Source organism: Aphelocoma coerulescens, chromosome 3 (assembly GCF_041296385.1).
Source record: "Aphelocoma coerulescens isolate FSJ_1873_10779 chromosome 3, UR_Acoe_1.0, whole genome shotgun sequence".
NCBI classification, from domain to species: domain Eukaryota; kingdom Metazoa; phylum Chordata; class Aves; order Passeriformes; family Corvidae; genus Aphelocoma; species Aphelocoma coerulescens.
In genome coordinates this window covers 62,080,867-62,100,110 of record NC_091016.1, presented here as the reverse complement: position 1 = coordinate 62,100,110, position 19,244 = coordinate 62,080,867, and the positions used below count along the sequence as shown (strand labels likewise).

Below are 19,244 nucleotides of genomic sequence, written 5' to 3'. Positions count from 1 at the left end.
AAGTATGATTACAAGTTGAATGAAATTACTGATAATGATGGACTACATTCAGCTGCAGAGAAACATATAGAAAGGAGTAACTCCTGAGTTTTAGATTATTCTTTTGTATTACTTTAAAATACCATCCCAGCATATCCTGTTGCCTTGATTTTCCTTTCATTTCTATGACACGACTGCCACCGTTAAATAAATGGGATTGCATAACTTACAGATCATTCACTGAATGTGGCGTTGAGTAAATTACAAAAGGGAAAGGCATATTCTGCAAAATGTGTTCCCCCAATGAGATGGAGTTAGTCTTGCACATTTATTTCCAACATTTTGGCTAGGCGTGTACGTGTCTCAAGTACTTAAAAAACCACAAGATTATTTTCCAGAATTCCACTGTGTAATTTTTGCCATTAAACACTAAAAAGGAAAAATAAAAGTCAACCATTCACTATTAAAAGGCTTTAATTATTTGGAACACTAACATAAAAAATGTTTACTTGAAAAGGTTTCTTTCCATTTTAGTCCATCTTCAAACCTGTTACACTGTATTTCACTGACTAGTATTACAAATTACACTGACAAGTTTCCACAAAGTTGCAAAAGATAGAACTATGGTAAATTGTTTCACAAGTTATTTAGAAAAAAACACAAGAAATTTTTCTTTCCCTCTTCTTCTATGACGAAGCAGAAACTTAGCATTAAAGTAACAAGAACAGTCATTATAGTGCTAATTATATTTGACATATTTAACCTCACAAATAAATAAATATATACAAGGGAGGTTACAGCATGTCAACTACAAAACAGAAGCTTTACATTGTAGAATTGAGAGCATTCAAGAGCAACTAAGTGACACAGAGTTTAAGACTACTACATGGTAGTAAAAAAAAGAGAAAAAATCTTAATTCAGCAAAAATACAGGTAGATGTACATTAAACTGATAGGTTACAGCTCAGCTTCATTCAGAATACTGTGTTTTCTTTTTATTTATGTTTTACTGATCTAATATGTTTTATTGATTCCTCATTTTTTTTTCAGGAATGTTTGATTTTCCTTCTCTTCAATTTTGAACATCTTAATCAGGTAGAAATCTCACAGTAAGCTGCTATGTGAACACTATTATCTACAGTAGTTAAGCAAGGGAGATGATAAAATATAAGTTCAGTAAATGCTTGTACATAATCTCTCCGTAAATGATTTCAATTATTAAAAGTATCTGACAACAGTCATTGCTGTTATTAATTACATTTTGAGTGAGTGGGGCTGACTTGCATTCATACACCACGGAAGTATTTGCAGTTACGAGCCTGAGGTTTCGTTCAGGTCCGTGTAGCGACAGCAGCGTTCCTGGGTGGAACACTGTCAGCACATGCTCCTCCCACCAGGTGTTTGCAGCCAGGGAAAGTGTGCCATTTGTGCGGTCACAGCATTAAATGATCTCTGCACTCAAAAGCACGTGCAAAGAGCAGGGAAAGCACAAATCCACATCCCTAATCACTGAGCATCCACCTGCTTGGCAACTGAAAACTCTCAGCACAACTTTCTGCTCTCTGAATTTAAATAATTGAATATGCGGCTAAAAATATTTTGGTTGAAAAAAAGGATTAATTTTTAAAAATTAAAACTTCCATTAGGACACATTCTCATCTGAAAGCAGTACTTGAAAAAACCTTTGATGTTTCAGCACATGCCTTCAGAAACATGTGCAGCTACAATTTTTATAAAGCTTGTCATGGGGTGAAACATGGTTCATGAGGAGACATGTCCTTTTGGCACTCAAGGTCACATGCTAATATGTCACACATTTATAGAGAGTAAAACAAGTAAGCATTTTATGCTCTTCTCTGTTCTCTGCACACACACACACACACGCTTCAGTGTCATTATGGACACAGTATAGCAATGTGCAATTCCCTAATATTGCCTGAACACCATTTAAACTCTGTGCATCCAACAACCTCAATCATGTCATTCAACAGGGAGGAAAGAGAGGGATACTGATACTGATAACGTTATGTGCCCAGAAAAATGTTATTTATTTATTGGTCAACAATAGGTTGACCAGGTTATCCTCATGTTGCAATGCCATTTGATGGAGGTGTCTATACATACAGTATATCTGAAGTACAGAGACTGACAAACTCATGGGTTTACAAAGAATTCATCTTGTATTTAAATATTTAAACTTAAGTTTTAGCACCGTCCATTATTTTTAGATTGTCTCTGGTATATATTGTCATATATGTGTAGAGAGAGTTCTAGGTATATATTTATATATCTATATGTTGTTGAATGTCCTTTTGTTATTTTGTTTTGTGAAAAAAGAACATTAAACATAGACTTGAGATGGGAGACACTGAATTTCGTACATACCAATCAATAAATGCTGAAACGTGACTGTGTAAACTGTGTTTCTATGTACAGGGATACAAACTGGCCTGCCTTTACAGCACAGAATGTTTTGGTAAGTAATGATTAGGTCTATTTAGGCAAAATGGTTTATAATAACCCTTTAACTGGTGTTAGGGATTTACTCACTTATGAATAAAGAACAGCACTAGACATTCAAGAAGCAAGAATCTAGCAAGTATAATAGGGAAAATCCATATTTTTCAAAAGAAAAAGACCATCAGCAAACTGCTCAATAGAAGTTTGCCTGTACTTCATGACATGTCTGCTATTTTCTCCAGGAGTCACGACTTGCTTCTGTTTGGATTATATAATTTAAAGTTAGCCTTGTGGCTCTTCAGTCTTAAAAGATATTTACACAGGATTACAATTGGCTGTCCAGGCATCATGCTGGCTGGCACACATTTAAAAACAGCTCAATACCATGGTGGAAAATTGTCTTTTTCCACAACAGTAAAAGAGAAATCAGTCCTTAAGTGGAAGCTGTTTACAGGAGAACACTATAAACTGGGAAAAAATAACTGAACAGGTCACGTTCTATGACATCCAATATTCTCAATTCCAGGCAGACTTTCTGTATTCCTTTGTATTCCAATTTATTAGAAACCCAGTTAGAACTTTGTGCTGCGACTAAATGTGTCGGACATGATGATATTTTTATAGAAGTTGTCGGAGTGAGGATTGCAATATCCTTTGACCTTGTCAATAACCTGGTGGACAGGGATGATTGATGTCTGTTCTCCATCCTCTTGGGCAAATTTTGAAGATGGCTTGTCAAGAAAAACATTCTCTGAGAGGAGGAAAAAGCAACAAGAAGAAGTTAGGGCCTCTTAAGCAAACTCAATGTGTCACCCCCACATAGATATGCCTTAAATTGCCACTATTGCTGAATTAAATTAATGCCCTTTGGGGTTGGCATTGCTTCTTCTAAATTCTTTTGAGATGTCTGGTTTTGTGGGCAGATCTTTCAGGTATCTCTTGAAATTATCCCCCCATTATTTTGCCTAAAATGTTACTGACTCCTATGACCTTTTAATATTTTAATTTACTGCTGATGCTCTGAATCTTACAAACCAAAACCATTTGGATAGCGCTGGATCTCCATAAAGAGCATCTCCACATAATAAAGTACTGTAGAATGACAGTAAACAGATTTAATTATTTCAACAGTGGATGTTTTGAGCTATGCACAGAAATAATATAATCTGTGCTGAATGTAGCATCCTAAAGCAGATAACCAGAGCCAGAACTGGCCAAAACTTTGTACTTGCCTAGCATCACTTTGTTTTTTCCATATGGTGGAGGGTACAGGCTGAAAAATTACAGGGAGGAAATGATGCAACAACTGGGCATCCCTTCAGAGTCCATGAGCTAGAGGTCAAGGGTGAAGCTGAAGAGATAAAGAAGCAAGGCAACTCGCGGCCAGACTGGGAAAGTCTGCTTCAGTGGCTCACATTATTGCTGTTCAGAGAATGGTCAGTAGGTAGAGCTAACGCAGCGAGAAATGAGGAGAGAGCTTGTCTCTCATTTTCTCAAGTATGTTGTCCTAATTCCACTGTCACTGTAGTGAAGCTGGAATTAATTCTCTGAACCTGGGCAAGATCTGGACCATTTCAAGCCCAGTAAGGTGGAATACCCTGAGAAGCAATGTTTTCTACAAGTGACAGTTTTGATGGCTGTTTACAAGACCTCGGCAAAGTAATTTCCAAAAACTCCTTGTTAAAGGATCATTTAAGGACTAAGCATACTACTTGAACTATGATTTCATAAAAAACTTTTCTTAGAAATAAACCAACTAAAAATAAACAGAAAAGTAACCCATCCCTGGAAAAGTCATGATATCAAGCCATAAAAGAGCATAAAGTGTTGCAAAGGAGAAATGGATTGCAGACAGAGAAATCAAAACAGTTTCACCCATTAAAACAGGAACAGGCATGTTGAGGCTTATCAGGATGATCTTTTCAAAGCACGCAAGAATGTTCATGAATTGCAGCAAATAACTCCACGTCCAATGGCAAATTTCTGAGTACTGAGAGCCTTTCAAATGTATGCATTTACTAACCAATGGCTTCACATCTAAGTACAGGGTTAAAATCATGTATCCCTGAACTAAGTGGGAGTTGTATGACCAAATTCTCTGCAGAGATAGTCTTAACTTCTAATTCACAGAAGTGTTACAGAGGGCATTACTTTCTACGAGGAATTTGGTTTGTGTTTGTAGACAGCTGGGGCACAAGATGCTGTAGTGACCTCTTTTGTTCACTCATGAGGGTCCATCCAATATTTGTGTTGGTGTATTCTGTATTCAAGCAGCAGTTCACAGGATGGCTTTCAGGCATATATATTTCATCCTTCAGAGTAATTTTGGGTGCTAATAGATACAAATATCTCAATGTCTAGAAGACTAATCCAGTAATGGCCATAGACCAAATATAAATACATTAAATTTTCTGTAATAACTTTGATAAATACTAAACAATCTTCTGGAACTCAATCAGATTGTTTTTGCTTTTTAATGTATACTTTGTGTACGGGTGTTTCAGGATAATCCCCTTTCCCTAGACTACTGTACACAGGCATTAATGTCAGGACATGGTCTCTTTTCTAAAGTGGCATCTTCTAAATGCTTTGTGGCCCATGCAGAGTGCAGACACCCAGAGTCTGAAGCATGCTTATCCTTTGATTCAGCATCAGTGGCGCAAGATGGAATAGAAATAAGCAGCATTTCTGATTAGCAAAATCCTCTGCATCAATGAGGACATCATGCAAGAAGCATCCCTCCACCCTGTTCCAACCATGCATTCAACAAAAGCAATTCTCACTTTACCTGTAATGCTCCACCACTGATGAGGAAAGGGCCTTAGAAGACATTATCTACACCACAAACACATGAATGCTTGTGTCAATTCCAGGGAGCACATTATAACCATATTAACAAGACTTGCCAAGACATGTAGCTATGACATTATTTGCCTGCAATTTAGCTAAGTTGGCAAACTGAGAAGTTCAGCTATATTAAAAATCAGAATCTGAATGTTATTTTTTATGATTTTATTATTTTTACAGAGGAGAAGATATGTCAGTATTTAAAAACCTAGTGTTATCAAAAATTCCTGTGGAGTATCACAATAAGATGCGTATTTTTAGAGAACAAAGTAAAATGTAATAAAATTAAAAAAAAAATAAAAAGAAAATTGTTGTAGTCCCTTAATGCCCAATAAACCATCACATTACAAACTTTGTTTACATTAAGAACTGCAATCCTTTCTAGGAATAATTTCTTCATGGGATTCAACTCATAATTTTTAAAGAACATCTATAAGTAAGTTTATTTTAACTTTACTACTTTTTATCTGAAACAGTTTGTTTTACTTCAAGAACACCTTGCATAAACTCCACCACAAAGTCTTCTTAAGTGTTATCCTGATAAAAAGCCCTGAGTCCAACAAAGCATCTAAGCATATTTTTATCATTAATCCCAAGACCAAGGATCTAAAGACTGATCTGTCATGAGTACAGAAGGTTATTCTCTGTATGCTGCAGAAAGGGCACAAATGCTGTCCTCCTCTACTATTAATTCAACAACAGCACTGTGATTGGTGGATATTAAAGATGCTGTTTGTGGAAGACTGCTGGCAGAAGTGTTCCTACAGGGAAGAGATGAATGAACAGCTTGATCAGGGCAGCTGGGTGCACTGTACACCAAACCCAACCTGGCAGCAGGGACAGACAGCCTGGGGAGACAGGCAGCAGCCGTGTGCTCCCAGTGCAGTTGAGAATAGCAGTCCTGAGAGCAAGCCCAGGTGCTATCAGTTATCAGGAATTTCTAAGATACCTCTCATTTTTACTGTGTTCAAAGCAGACATACTTCATGTATGTTGTCAATAACCAATAAGGTTTTAAACTCTTAAAATACCTAATGCACAATCCCTCATGCTAGTGGATGCACGGAATATTGGTCAACAAGAAAACAAGTGTAATTCTTAAAAAAAAAAGGGATGTGTGTACCTAACTGAAGCAGGTAATGATCATCAATAAAAAAAAAAATAAAAGGTATTTCCTGGAAAATATGTCACGTATCAAGAAAGGAGAGTGTGCCATCATAAATGAGACATTGGGGGCTTAAAAATAATTTATACTTAAGAAACAACATACCTTTCCTTCTAGTGAAATAATCTAATTCATATGCAAACATTTTTTCTAATAAATATTTTAAAGCAAGTAAACACACCTTTGAGTTAAATATGTGTGCAGATTTTATTTCCACTATATTTGTAAAAGAGTATTGTGTAATAATGCTATGTGACTTTACACAGGACAAAAACATGCACTCACAAAAACAGAGTAACAAAAAAAATCTGAACTATATAAGTGAATTTCTGAAATAGTATCTCAGACATAACCAAACTTGCAAATCATTCCAGCTGCTCTCCTTCTTTGCTCCCTTAAAGCGTTCTTAAAATGAGCACATTTTCATGGCATGAGTGGAATACAGATGAAGCCTTTTATTACATATACCATTGACATCTAAATAAATACGCAGTAGATATGGCTATTTGTAGAAGGGCAAGACAATGCATACTCTGGGAACACAATGTCCATTTCCGAGTAGGCTCCATTTGTTGTTTTACCGATAAATGTTTTACAGTTAGATGAAAGGAGTTTAACCAAGACAATCGGCTGTGGACTTGGACTCTGAAGACTTGATTCCTATTTCCAGCTGTACTGCCAACTTTCACGTTACCTTGGGTGAAGAACGTCATCTCTCTGTGCTTTGGCTACCCTGTGTTTACAATAGGATAATAAGCAAAATTTGCTTCATCAAGCCTATTTCATTTAGTATGGGAACATGCGGAGATCAGATCTATATATTGGATGTACTGCATATTAGGTAAGGATTCTTATTAAACAGTAACATATGTTTTAAAAGCACTGACACTATATGAATTGATGGCATTTTCTCACATTAACCTTTGGGTAGGAACACTTACTGTACCTTTAGCACAAACCCATGTATTCACAGATGCATTGGGTGGCAGCGCAAGAACTCACCTGTATGGCTGTTTCGTTTGCAGTATGTATTTGTCGTAGATTTTGATTTGGATGTTAGGTAGGTTGAATTGGAGCCAATGGAACTAGATGATAAGGATTTCCCAAGATTATCTGAACTCTTCTTTATAATATTGGTTGCTGTTTTGCTCCAATCTAAAGATGATTGAGAAGTTTTACGTAAATAAGTGCCATAGATAATAAATGCTTAACTTATTCAATTATGAGTATTTCAAATATCTGATGCATTTCTTAGCATTGCTTATAACAAATACCCTATCCTTTTCCTGTTAGGTATCCTCTTTGGTTTTAAAGAACTATAAAATTATTCAAACTTGATTTACTCTACCACAGCAGTTGAAAATGGTGGCTCTAACACTCTAACAGAGGTTTGGCTGGACAGCAGAACTGCAAGTATGATCTGGCTTTCCAGAATGCAGGAGTGCAGAGAAGCTCTGTAGCAGTACAGGGATACCAAACTTTCCCGACCTGAAGAGCAAAATCCAAAGGTGATAGGAAAGGGATAGATAGGATTTACAGTGGTCTTAGCATCTGAGGGTTTGATCTCCTGCCGAGGAAGATACTACATACTAACAACTAACTTGTTGTTTAGCATATTGGTGCACTATTTATATAATAAAGTTTATTCAGTAGTTCACATTTAAAGAATTTTTCCAAACCATTAATACAATAGGCTCTTAGACTGGAACAACTTCCAAAATTAAATTAAATAGCTAATACCAATAACCTGACCAAAGAACCCTAACACTGAAAAACTCATCACAAGTGTCCCAATACCAGCAGAATAAAATTAACTACTTTTGTATCATATAACTGCAGGTTAAGTGCAGGAAGTTTCACAATTTATTCATCTTGCTGTTATTTACTGTACTTCAATGAAATTCACAAAATGTAAGAGAAGTCCAAGCCAAAGATATGTGAGCCACTTTAGTCTTGATTTAAATCAGGACAAATACTTTATCCTAAATTATTGCTACAGGAGTTAGGTATGCAAGTTCACATTTGACTTCTATTTCACTGTTCTGCCTGAAAACAGTGTCAGGTTCATGGATATTAAAACCAGCCTGTGGCACTGGTTAATGCCAGGCATAATGACATCACATTAACTATACCACTGTAATATTCAAATCCTTCATGCTTTTATTTCTACCATATTCATACCCACAAGCTGCCCAACAGCAGCATAAAAAAAAAGAAAGGAAATAATTTGATCTATCTTTGTTTTTCAGTTGAGGAGTTACAGGATAAACCACATGGAAACTGAACATATGAAACAACTTGGATGTCTGATCAGGATGAATATGATTTTCGTAATTTGTACTAACTCCTTGAAATAATGAATCAAGCTTTCTTACTACAAAATGAAAGCTTACCATAGCAAGCAATGAGCTTATGCCACCTTACACCAACTGTAGATTTGAACACTCGTCATTGAACAAGAACCATACGAGAAAGAATTATATGGTCCAAATCACCACATTAGGCAGCAAAGGAAGGGCCAGTTGCCTGAACACAGCAATCTCATGCCATCCAAGATGGCCAAAAGTGCAGGAAACTATAAATGCTGTGGCTCAAGTGTTGCACTTTGCATGTGTCCAAACCAAAATCTCTCCTTTCTGACTGTTGCAGATGAAGATGAACTTCAGTTCTAGAACCTAATCAGGCTTCTGTTAGAGGAATTTTCCATGTTTCTGAGTCTTTAATAGTCTCTGAATTAAATGGTAAAGGACAGGACAGTTTAAAAAGGCAAAGATAAAAGCAAAAGAAGTCAGAATATTTCTATGCAATTTTTAAGAATTGCTCTTACATCAGCTTAACAGCCCACACAATTCAAAGTCAAAATACTTTAATATAGGAGAAAATGAGTAAGACTGGATTTTGAATGACAAAATTTGAATCTCTGGATCTTTATTTAGTTGTTTTTTTTTTTTTTTTTTTAGGGTCTGAAGGGCCTTCCAAAACCATGCCCATGGCATAACAAAATTTACCAGCTGCCTTTAATGGAACACTGAAAGATTTGAGAATTTTTATGAAGTGATATCTGAAAAGTCCCTTGGCAATTATTAGTACTGAAGTGACGGCCTATGATGAATCTATTTTTCCACATCTCTGGCTTACCTTCTATTATATTAAAAATAACATAGGAAGCTGTTCACCTGGACTTTCCTAGACAACTGCAGCACCTAAGGAGGGGAGCTGTGAACTGCCTTTACCTGAATTGTCTGCCAGTCGGAATCTGCCACAACAGAGATGTCTCCTCCATTGTTTCTGCACATTTTCTTTCATAGCACAATGGAATACAAATATAAACAAACCTGTGATAAAAGCAAATAAACACCAAATCAAACAGGTATTTATAAACAAATAAACAGATTAACTGAAGTTTGTTATCTGAAGACTGTGAAGTGCAAATAAAGAAAAAAGTCAACTTAATATTTTATTATTTTCATCCATGCATCATTTAAGAGGTATGGAAATTAACTAAAGTTTTCCCATCCTCTAGTTGCAATGTAAGTGTACAGGATATCAGAATACAGAGACTAGGATGCCTTTTACTGGCATTGTTGATTTAGATTCAGCTCAGTGTTCATGTGTTTGGTTTTATTGTTTGTTTTTTTGTCTTGTTTTGTTTTTTTTTTTGGTTTTTTTTTAATTTTTGGTTTTTTTTCTTTTTTTGTTGGTTTGGGGGGGGCTGGTTTTTTTGTTGTTGGCTTAGAGGAAAATGATTAAAAGGTCTTTCTTTTCTTTGAAACAAACTACTATTTTGCACCCAACAGGACTGCAAGAGAGAGATTGCAAAGTAAATGCCAATGCTACTATATTAGCAAGGAGAGATCTCCTGGATGTGGTTCCATATATGCAGAACTGTGGGCTGTATTCTTTTAAAACCAGACATCTTGTAAATGGCACTTAAGGGTGTTCTGAAAAAGTACACTTGGATTTATGTGCATCACATGCATGTACTTGAAATGATTATGAAAATGGTAAGAATATGTTCACAAGTACCAATTAGAAGTCCAGCTACTTAATCCCAAAGAAAACTAACTGATTTGCACATGCAGTTGTAAATGTGTTTAAGAATGTTTTTGTAGAGTTGATTTTTCTCATGCAGTTTTAAAGTTTTTATTTTCAAGACAGGAGGTAAGCATCCTACCATGTGATAAGGTAGGTCTTAACAGGACGTATGGTACAATTTCGTCACCTACAGTTGTACTTCAGAGCTAAATATAGTAGTTGGAAATCTCATATGTTCCTGACTCTTCTCAGGCAGGCACTGGCTGTGGAATCTTTTGTTGTTCTGGGGCTTAGACTATTTCTTGCTTTACTCGTATTCTCATGAGAGAGTCAACCCGAGACCGAACACCTGATGGCCAAACGCTACTGCCAGATCCCTCATGATTTACCTTAAATGTGAATAAATGCTACATAATGTGGGAAAATGTGGTCAAATGGCTTCCTCTAAAACCATTCCTTTATGATCATCATGAACAGTTCTGTATACTAATGTCTAGTATGTTTCAGCTGGCAGAACACAATGGCAGGCTGTGGCTTGGATAAAGATCTTCTGGAGAATCAAATTATCGTCTCTCCTCCAGATTGCTGAGATCTAATTTTGCACTAATGCATGCCATTGAACTGGGCTTGTATTTGCTTATAGCCACCAAGCCAGGCTGAAACCTCTGAAATCAGTTAACTTTAGGTAGGGGTTGGGTCATGAAACACAATTTTTACAAAATTTTTCAAGAGCTGATGGGGAAAAAAAGGAAAAGCACATTTTAAAAAAGGCATCACCTTAATGCATCTCAAACGTAGTTTCTCTTGGATTATGGATACTGTATTTGCATTTAGTAAAATATTTTTCTATGTGGTTTGTTTAAATCACAGAGCAAGTCCAATGCAACCACTGGCAGCTCTTACAGGGTTAGAGGTATAAAGCTGGTTGTGGCCCAAAATTCCTCTCAGGGCTTCTACAAAGCTTACAAACTTAGTAAACTGATGCTTAATTAAATTGCAGTGAATGCTCTGAACAGTTAAAAAGAAAATGCATATTCCATAGTAATGCAAAACAAATGTACTGCATTAAGTACTTTGCCTTTGCCCTGTCTGGGCTTGGTCTCCAGAACTTTTTTCTCTGTATTTCATTATTCATTAAGTTTACAACGTGCTTTTAGTAGTACAGCTTTGGTTTTGTTTCCCAGAGACAAATCAGACCCTAGGCTTGGCTCTTGCTTGGCTCTGATATGAAAGTATTTGGCTTGCCCAGGCATATATATAAAATGAGCAGCCAAAAAAGAAATGTTCCCAGATATTTTACTCTGAGTGTCAAGGAGAGAAAAATAATTTCCTATGTAGAGGAAATAGCAAAGTACAGTAACACTAGCAGTTGCTGCAATTTGCTTTTTCATTGCCAGTGCCCAAAAAATTGCTGATGGAGGCTGCTGGTATAGCTTCAAATGTTCATGCAGCTTTCAAAAACTTAAGAGAGAATAGACGCGTTTACCAACATCTCCATAATCGAGCTGCTAATACTGATGAAAGACTTGCCATATTCAAACATTTTTTGCTGCTAGGAAATGCTTCCTGATAAAGATTTGCCCCATTCCATCCCCTTACTGCTACATGAACACTGCACCAGTTATATGGGATTTTAAACATCCTCTTCCTTTATTCTTTAGCTTTGCCTAGCTCTTTCTGACACAGCAATACGTACTTTCAGATAGAAGATTGTTATTTCCTATTGCTTGATATAACATGCCTGAGCATAGACTGCACCATCATTGCTACCACAATCCATGGAAAGCTCATCAATCTTCTTTTTACATTTACTTCTCATCTTTTTCAGTTTCATCTTCTGACTTAACTGCCTTCCAAATATTCATTTTCCATTAAATAGTGCTATTACCCCATGGAGACTTAAGCAGTGGTGGTCAGCCTTGTATGCACTCTGCACTTACAAGCTTAATTAACTGCACTGGAAATTCTAGTTGCAGAGAACTTGATCAATTTGACCCTTGGCAAGCTTTTCAGAGTTTAAATCTTTTTTCATGTTCTTCCCATACTTCTGATCTCTCTAGGCCCTTCTAAATTTCTAACACAGACACAATGCACTAAATACTTCATTATGCTGCTAGGGGAGTATCAGAATCTGTCATTTGGAAAAAACAGTCTCTAGTAAGAGCACCACATCCAAATATTTTTTGTCATTTTTCTTAGCATTTTAGGTTGAAACTGACCCAAACAAAAACCCACACCATTATTCTCTTCCCATGAAAGCTCAAGAAATCTTTCAGCACAGTAAATACACCTCAACTGTATCAGATAAAATCTGCACAGGGTGACATTAAGTACTTTTTCCCTAAAGAGAAAGTATTTTGCTGACCCTAAGAAAATTTAATTCTTATCTCAATATTTGTGTTGCATAACACATGTTCCTTCAATGATATTCTTGAATTTGTTTTTTGTTTTGTTTTTTTTTTCCCAGGCAGATTTTTTTTTTATATCAATATGTGTGTGGTATAACACATGCACTTCCAATGACCTCCTTGGGGTTTTCTCTTCATTAAATTTTTAGTTGTTCTTTATAGGTGGGTAGGGCAAGCACTGGTAGAGAATTTTAAGGCAGTTGAAACATATGCAAATTTTAGCTCTGAGCTGAATGTTTTTAAATGTCAGCTATATAATTCTGTAATTTTTAACCATTTGATTACAATTTACAGCATTTTTCAGGAAGGCAAACTATGCTGGAAAAGTAAAATAATGAAAACTTGAATAAAGGAAAGAAAAATAAACTGACTATAACAGTCACTGGATTTTTCTAAAGCAAAGAATATCCCATATGTCTCTGCTATATCTCCACACTGAGACAGGACTGAAGTTTATTTTACGAGTTTCTCATGCCTTAATAAAATAGTTATGAGTTTTAGAGATTTTCTACAGGAATAAATTAAGGAAAAAGGCTTTCTATATTTGTTATAATCAGTGAAAGGAAATGGTGAAGGTCATACAGCATGTGTCTCAACAGAGAACACTGCAGACTGTTAGCTAGGAAGAGCTCTATTTACAATATAGTTCATGTTATGGAAAAAGACCTTGAAACCATAATGAGTTTATGTAAGATATTCAACCCAGGTGTAGTTGGTATCATTATTCCACATAAGGGGAAACTATTGATGGTTTAGCATCAAAGAAAAACCTAGAGAGCTCAGATATGTGTTCCCTAGTCCAATCACTGGACATAGTAAGCCCCAGAACAGTAACAGATCAAATATTATTCATTCATAGAACAAAAATTCAGCTTACCTTGCAATGAATTGAAAATTGAGAAGAGGTACAAGAAAGGAAGAGTTAAGGGACCCCAGGCAAAAAAGGCAAAGCCCCATGTCATGCCCAGGAGGAAGGTCAGGCTGACCACACTACGCAGGTTCCTCAGGATCTCTTCCTTCAGGCTCCGATTGGTTCTTTTCCCATTCCTCCCGCAGATTTGCACCATCACCACAATAAACATGGCAACATTCATTAGAAACATGATTCCAAAGTAGCCAGCACAAGTCACATAAAAGACAACTTCATTCTTGATCCAGCAGCTGTAAAAAAAAAAAAAAAAAAAAAAAAGAAAAAGAAAAGGGATCATTTTTGGTTAATGGAATTATTCATATGACTAAAGGAAAATGAGCCGATTTCTGACACCACTAATGCAGAGCTACAGTGTAAAATGAAACCTTTGTCCATTTTCTGTTTGGAAACAGGATGAAGCCCAGAGGCACCTTAAATGACCATGGCCTATAGTGTTAACATATGAGAAATCTGAGGGCTGTAACCCATTTTAGTCAAAGCTAATTAAAAAGGTGGGAAGCAGTGGGAACTGCAATCCTATAATGCAAAAAGTACAAAGAAATTCACTGCTGTCATCTGTGTGAAACTTTGAATGCTTTAAAAACAGAATGGGCAAACTTGGATCTTCAGTGTCAAAAATCTGAAGTTTCTGCCACTGGAGCTAAAGGAGAACTTGAACACGACTGGAGAAGTAGCAGGACTTTTGAGGCAGCCATTTGACAGTCAGCCATGTGAGAGACCTAACTAATTTCTCTTGCAGAAAATGGCCTGAATGCTCAGCATGATACTATAATAAAATTAAAAAATGGAAGTTTTATTTATCATGATGAAGCTTCACTAGGCAAGGAAAAGAGCACTCACATAAAAATTTTGGCATTTGGAGTTACTATCTGGACATCAAGAGAAGAACACAGAGGACTATTGAACTACATTGGCAAACGGTTGGTTTATTTACAAAGGAAACTATTTTTATACAATTTCTTTCTTTGCTCTTACCTAGAAAATATACCTTTCATTTAAGACAAACCAAAACAGGTATTTTTATTTTATTTTCATGACAAAACCTATAAATTATTCTTTGCCAGAGACATGTTTGTACCTGGCATTGGGTAAAGCAGATTTCCCTCCAATTTCTCTAACAGCCTTCTTCACATTACAGATTCTAATCATTCAGAAGACAGTTTTGCCCTTTTTGCTTGCTTAATGGACCATTGACTTTTGCAAAGCAACTATAAATGCTGAATTTTAAGACAGTGAAAGAAATACTCACAAGTCATCCCCTCCTTGCCCGTTAGCACCTCTACCGTATAACTCTTTGCCATAAACATGACTTGCATTTGTATTAGCACTTGCTAAAACAATTGCTATCACCAGAGCTGGCAAACCTGTAACACAAGAAATCTGGTGAGCTTTCAAATCTCCTAAACTTTCAAATTCACCATGCTAAGCTGAATTACTGATGTCTCCATCCCTATAGTTTTAGTACAGAGTATCCTGAGAAAACTGCACTGAGAAGGTAGAAGGAAACAATTTTTCAAACAGTACAAATATATAGAACTATTAAAGTAATTAAGAGGCATTAATGAATAAGCCCTGTAATGTTCTGTAAGGTATAAGAAGTTTAGTATGTGATAAGGAAACTAAAACAATAAACTAAAGTAAAATAATATCCCTTAATTACCCAAAGTTAAATTTGCAACTGCACACAGGCTCTCATTATATAGTGAGATTAACAAATTATTGCAAAAATGAGGTCTAGTGGAGGGACGGTATTAGGAATTTTTTGAGGGATTTTTTTCATGCTAATGTGAATTCATTAGGCTGTGTAACTGGGGAACATGAACTTAAACCTGCAATTTCTCCACTGCTTCTCTCAACCACATTATATTATATATCGCATATTACATATCTTCTACAGCATTATACATATTATATATACTTTACTTATATGTGCTCCCCTCGGTTCCATAAAACAAACTATGTATTTCTTAATAAAAAAGCAGAGGGAGTGTTTGGGGAAAGTAGACAACTATGCAGAGGAGAACTCTGCAGAAAGGTACAGCTCACACAAAAGAAATGTACGTTTCCTGATATGCCTTATTTACATGCCTTATCCTTGCTATAACAGAACAGATTCAAAGGGGAAGAGGTTAATTTGCTTTTCCGACCACTCAGTCCTTGTCCTCTGCTGAGGTTGCCAAAGAGGATGCTAGCTGCCAATGGAAAGACATCAATTATCAGCTGTACCGAGGTCAGTGCTCTAGCCGTAAGGTTAATGGCTTAGTATTGTGCTGTATTATTTCAAACACAATATGTTCATTCAGGGAGAAACCACAGATTCCTGATACAGACAAAAATGAAGAATAAAAGTCTTGCTGCTTGAGCCTCGCAGTTATTTTTCAGTATTCCTTTTTCCATTTAAGTCCTGCTGTGTACATTGCTTAGGGCAGCCAGGATCTCTTTGTGGTTTAAACATTGTGCTGAATCTCAGAAAATTTTGGTTGTTTCTGATTCCACAGTAGGCTTGTATTTATTGGCAAGAAAATTTAAGCTGTACTTAAAGTTTTTGAAAGTCAGTGCAAAACCTCCATAGGCTTTGCAGTAACTGTAAGAGTTTCTGCATTCAGTGGGTTGACACAGTTCTCCGTCTCTGACACAACACTCACATTTCCCCTCTCCCATTCTGGCCTCTTTGGAAAACAAGACCAGTTTATCTGGTCTCTCTGCTCATTCTGGGGCTGTGAGCTGCTCTGGGTGGAGAGTGCCAGCTAGAGTGTTATTTACACAGAATCACATGGGGGAACTTGGTGACAGAGAGGGCTGCCTGCATGCTGGCATTGCTGCAGGCTGGGGTAAGGAAACAACACACTGATATTATTAATTCTACTCTGCATTTCTGATAGAGAGCTTTTATATAGCAGCATTTATAGAGAACATTTATACAGCAGCATACATTTTATGTAAATATTGCATCTACTGAACTCACCCCAGCCAACGATGCAGAACTTCAGTATGTATCGCCGTATATACGTGTTGAACACCTTCACTAGAGCAATATACATGTGAACAGCTTCCAGTCCCATCCATGTAAAGGTGGCCAGGAGAAAAAAGTGCAAAAGTGCAGCTACAGCTATGCAGAGGCCGTCAATATCAAAGGATGCAATCCAGCCATCAAGAAGAAAAATCAGGTTAAGGAAGAGCAGGGCTGTGCTCAGATTCATCAGGATTTTGGATGGATAATCTCTTCGCAACTTCCTAATGAGAGAAACACAGGTGCACATGATTAACCTTCTGCAGTTACACAAACCACCTATTGCAGCTGGGTTTACCCCTTCACAAAGTCAATAAAAGCACAGGGAACCCCCTCCAGCTGGGTTTGTGCAGTAAGACATAGTGGTGTGTATTTCTGTGAGGGATTGTTGAAGGCTTCAGCTATGTGTGGTTGGGGGTAAGCTACCAGTTCTTTGGGTCCATAATGAGTTAATTAACTGCTGCAATATTTTAGCAACTGATTTGTTTTATTGAAAAAGACCCCAAACCAATCTTTCAAATTAAGTATAAGCTAGTACTTTTTATTTTAAATAAAAATGGAAGGAAATGAAAACAAAAAAAATACAGCTGACCAGAAGGTCATCTGTGATCATTTGGTATGTAAATCTTAGCCTAAGTTTTGGAATGTATTGTCCAGTGGATGTGGTTTTCTGTTTGTTTTTAAACAGGATCTTAGGAAGACTGAAGAACAAGTAATTTTTTCAAACTGCTCTCCATTAAAATGTGGGTAGTGGGGGGCAGCAAACAATTTCTACCAGCTTGAACCAGAACGCTATACCATAGGTAATGTAATAGGAATGCAATCACTGAAGTTATTTAAAACTTGAAAACCCCCTTCTCCAGCCCCCCTCCCCCACTTCTGTCCCCAGAAAATTATCCTTCTTTAGCAGCTACTATGTCCTGTCCTGTTACTGGCAGAATGCTTTCTTTGTGTTAACATGACTTCATTTTCTCTTTTTACTGTTCACAGAACTGTACTACTTCAAAATTTTTGCTTTCTCTTGAGTCACTTTCACATTTCAGCAGGAGTTCTGTTGAAATTCTTGTAACACTTTATAATTTATTTTAATTTCCTTTCTCTTCCCACTTCTTTCTGAAGGGGTATAAAATGTAATTCCTCTAATTAGAAATTTCTCTTTTTAAACTTAGAACCTGTTATGCCTGCATAGGCAAGTTTTGTTTGGTTTTTATAAAAAGCCTCTTTGAGAATTTTAAAATAATACCTATCTGTTCAAAATCTAGAGGATTCCCAAAAGGAAAATTTTGATACACATTCACCTTATTCCCAGGTCTGAGCAGCACAACACAGAAGAAACTGGACGAAAGACTCTGAACTCATGTCCCCTTAAAAAAATTTCCACTTTACAACACTGTGACTCTGATTTTGCAGGTTTGATTTTTTCGAACACAGATTTCCCCTCCTAGGCAAAAAAACCAGACTAACCATGTAACTAACTTATTTTATTCTGCACGTACAGTTACTTCCTTGTGATGTTGTTCACAGAATTGGTACTTACTCAAATGCAATGTATGTCAGAAGAGTTGCAGCTGAAAATATAGCAGATATTCCACAGCCTATGTAAGTGATAAAGGTCAGGACCTTGGTATTCTGTGGGTCAATTTGCGTCACGGTTCTCTGAAGGTCCTGGGAGAGAGAAGGAAGAGACTTCAGTTGTAGCCAGCACCTTTTCTCTGAGCACAGCAGTCTTTTTGGTAATTAGTCAATAAAACTGAAAAGCACTTTGGAAACACCACTATAACCTTGACACTGGGGGTCATTTTTACTGTGTGTACTTGGTCTACAGTTGTTACACCTTTCACTTCCTTCCCACAGCTCTTCAAAACATTGTGCTTTAAGTATTATAACTGCTGGGAATGGCAGATAGAGCCTGATTCTGATCCTTATAATTCAGTACCAGGAATTCAAATGTCCTTCTCTGGAAAAGTCTCCAGTTTCCAAGGCTTTTAATCCTGTTGTGTGTATACAACTCTCTTTCAGAAGATGTAAGATTTAGAAAAATGTAACTTAAAAGTATTCATATTGAAATGTGCAACATTGTGGGGAATTTCTGGCCTTTTTGTTATTAAAAGTTCATAAGAGTCAATGTAACTAAACATCTACAGGTGAAACCAAGGGCAAGATATTGCTCTTTGGGTTTAGGGTCTGTTTTGATATAAGAACTACACTTTAAATAGAATTGGTCAGAAAAGTAGTGAAAAGGACAACAGAAAAAAAAAATTGGGGAATAAAGTAGGAACATGCTGAGGATTTTCTTTTTTTTCTGTCTAACTGTAACTGCCACATAGTACCATCTGAGAATAAATGCCAGTGCTATTTCCTTTTTTTAAGGACAAGGAAATATGAGGATGTTTGGATTTATATCACTTTG

The 19,244-nt window shown here is 36.6% G+C and overlaps 1 protein-coding gene and 1 long non-coding RNA gene across 8 annotated transcripts in view; one reads left to right on the top strand and one right to left on the bottom strand.

Annotated features, from left to right (window-relative positions):
* Window positions 1-435: 435 nt before the first annotated feature.
* ADGRG6 (adhesion G protein-coupled receptor G6) overlaps window positions 436-19,244 on the bottom strand; it is a 117,203-nt gene continuing 98,394 nt past the window's right edge. For 4 of the 6 annotated variants that reach the window (XM_069010531.1, XM_069010534.1, XM_069010533.1 and 1 more), the window contains 7 exons: window positions 18,372-18,499; window positions 16,790-17,058; window positions 15,074-15,188; window positions 13,771-14,054; window positions 9,684-9,785; window positions 7,453-7,605; window positions 436-3,190 (listed from right to left, as the gene is read on the bottom strand). In XM_069010531.1, coding sequence (XP_068866632.1) covers window positions 3,012-3,190; window positions 7,453-7,605; window positions 9,684-9,785; window positions 13,771-14,054; window positions 15,074-15,188; window positions 16,790-17,058; window positions 18,372-18,499 — 1,230 coding nt within the window. In that variant the 3' untranslated portion in view covers window positions 436-3,011. Of the gene's footprint in view, window positions 3,191-5,227; window positions 5,275-6,632; window positions 7,184-7,452; window positions 7,606-9,683; window positions 9,786-13,770; window positions 14,055-15,073; window positions 15,189-16,789; window positions 17,059-18,371; window positions 18,500-19,244 lie in introns of those variants that run through there. The other 2 variants (XM_069010535.1, XM_069010536.1) reach the window with 2 other exon arrangements.
* On the top strand, window positions 17,150-18,446 carry LOC138108209 (uncharacterized). Of its 2 annotated transcripts, none has more exons than XR_011149902.1 (4): window positions 17,150-17,251; window positions 17,523-17,637; window positions 18,144-18,244; window positions 18,359-18,446. It is a non-coding gene; the product is annotated as an uncharacterized lncRNA (long non-coding RNA). The 2 variants fall into 2 exon arrangements; XR_011149901.1 differs by having other exon boundaries at window positions 18,333-18,417.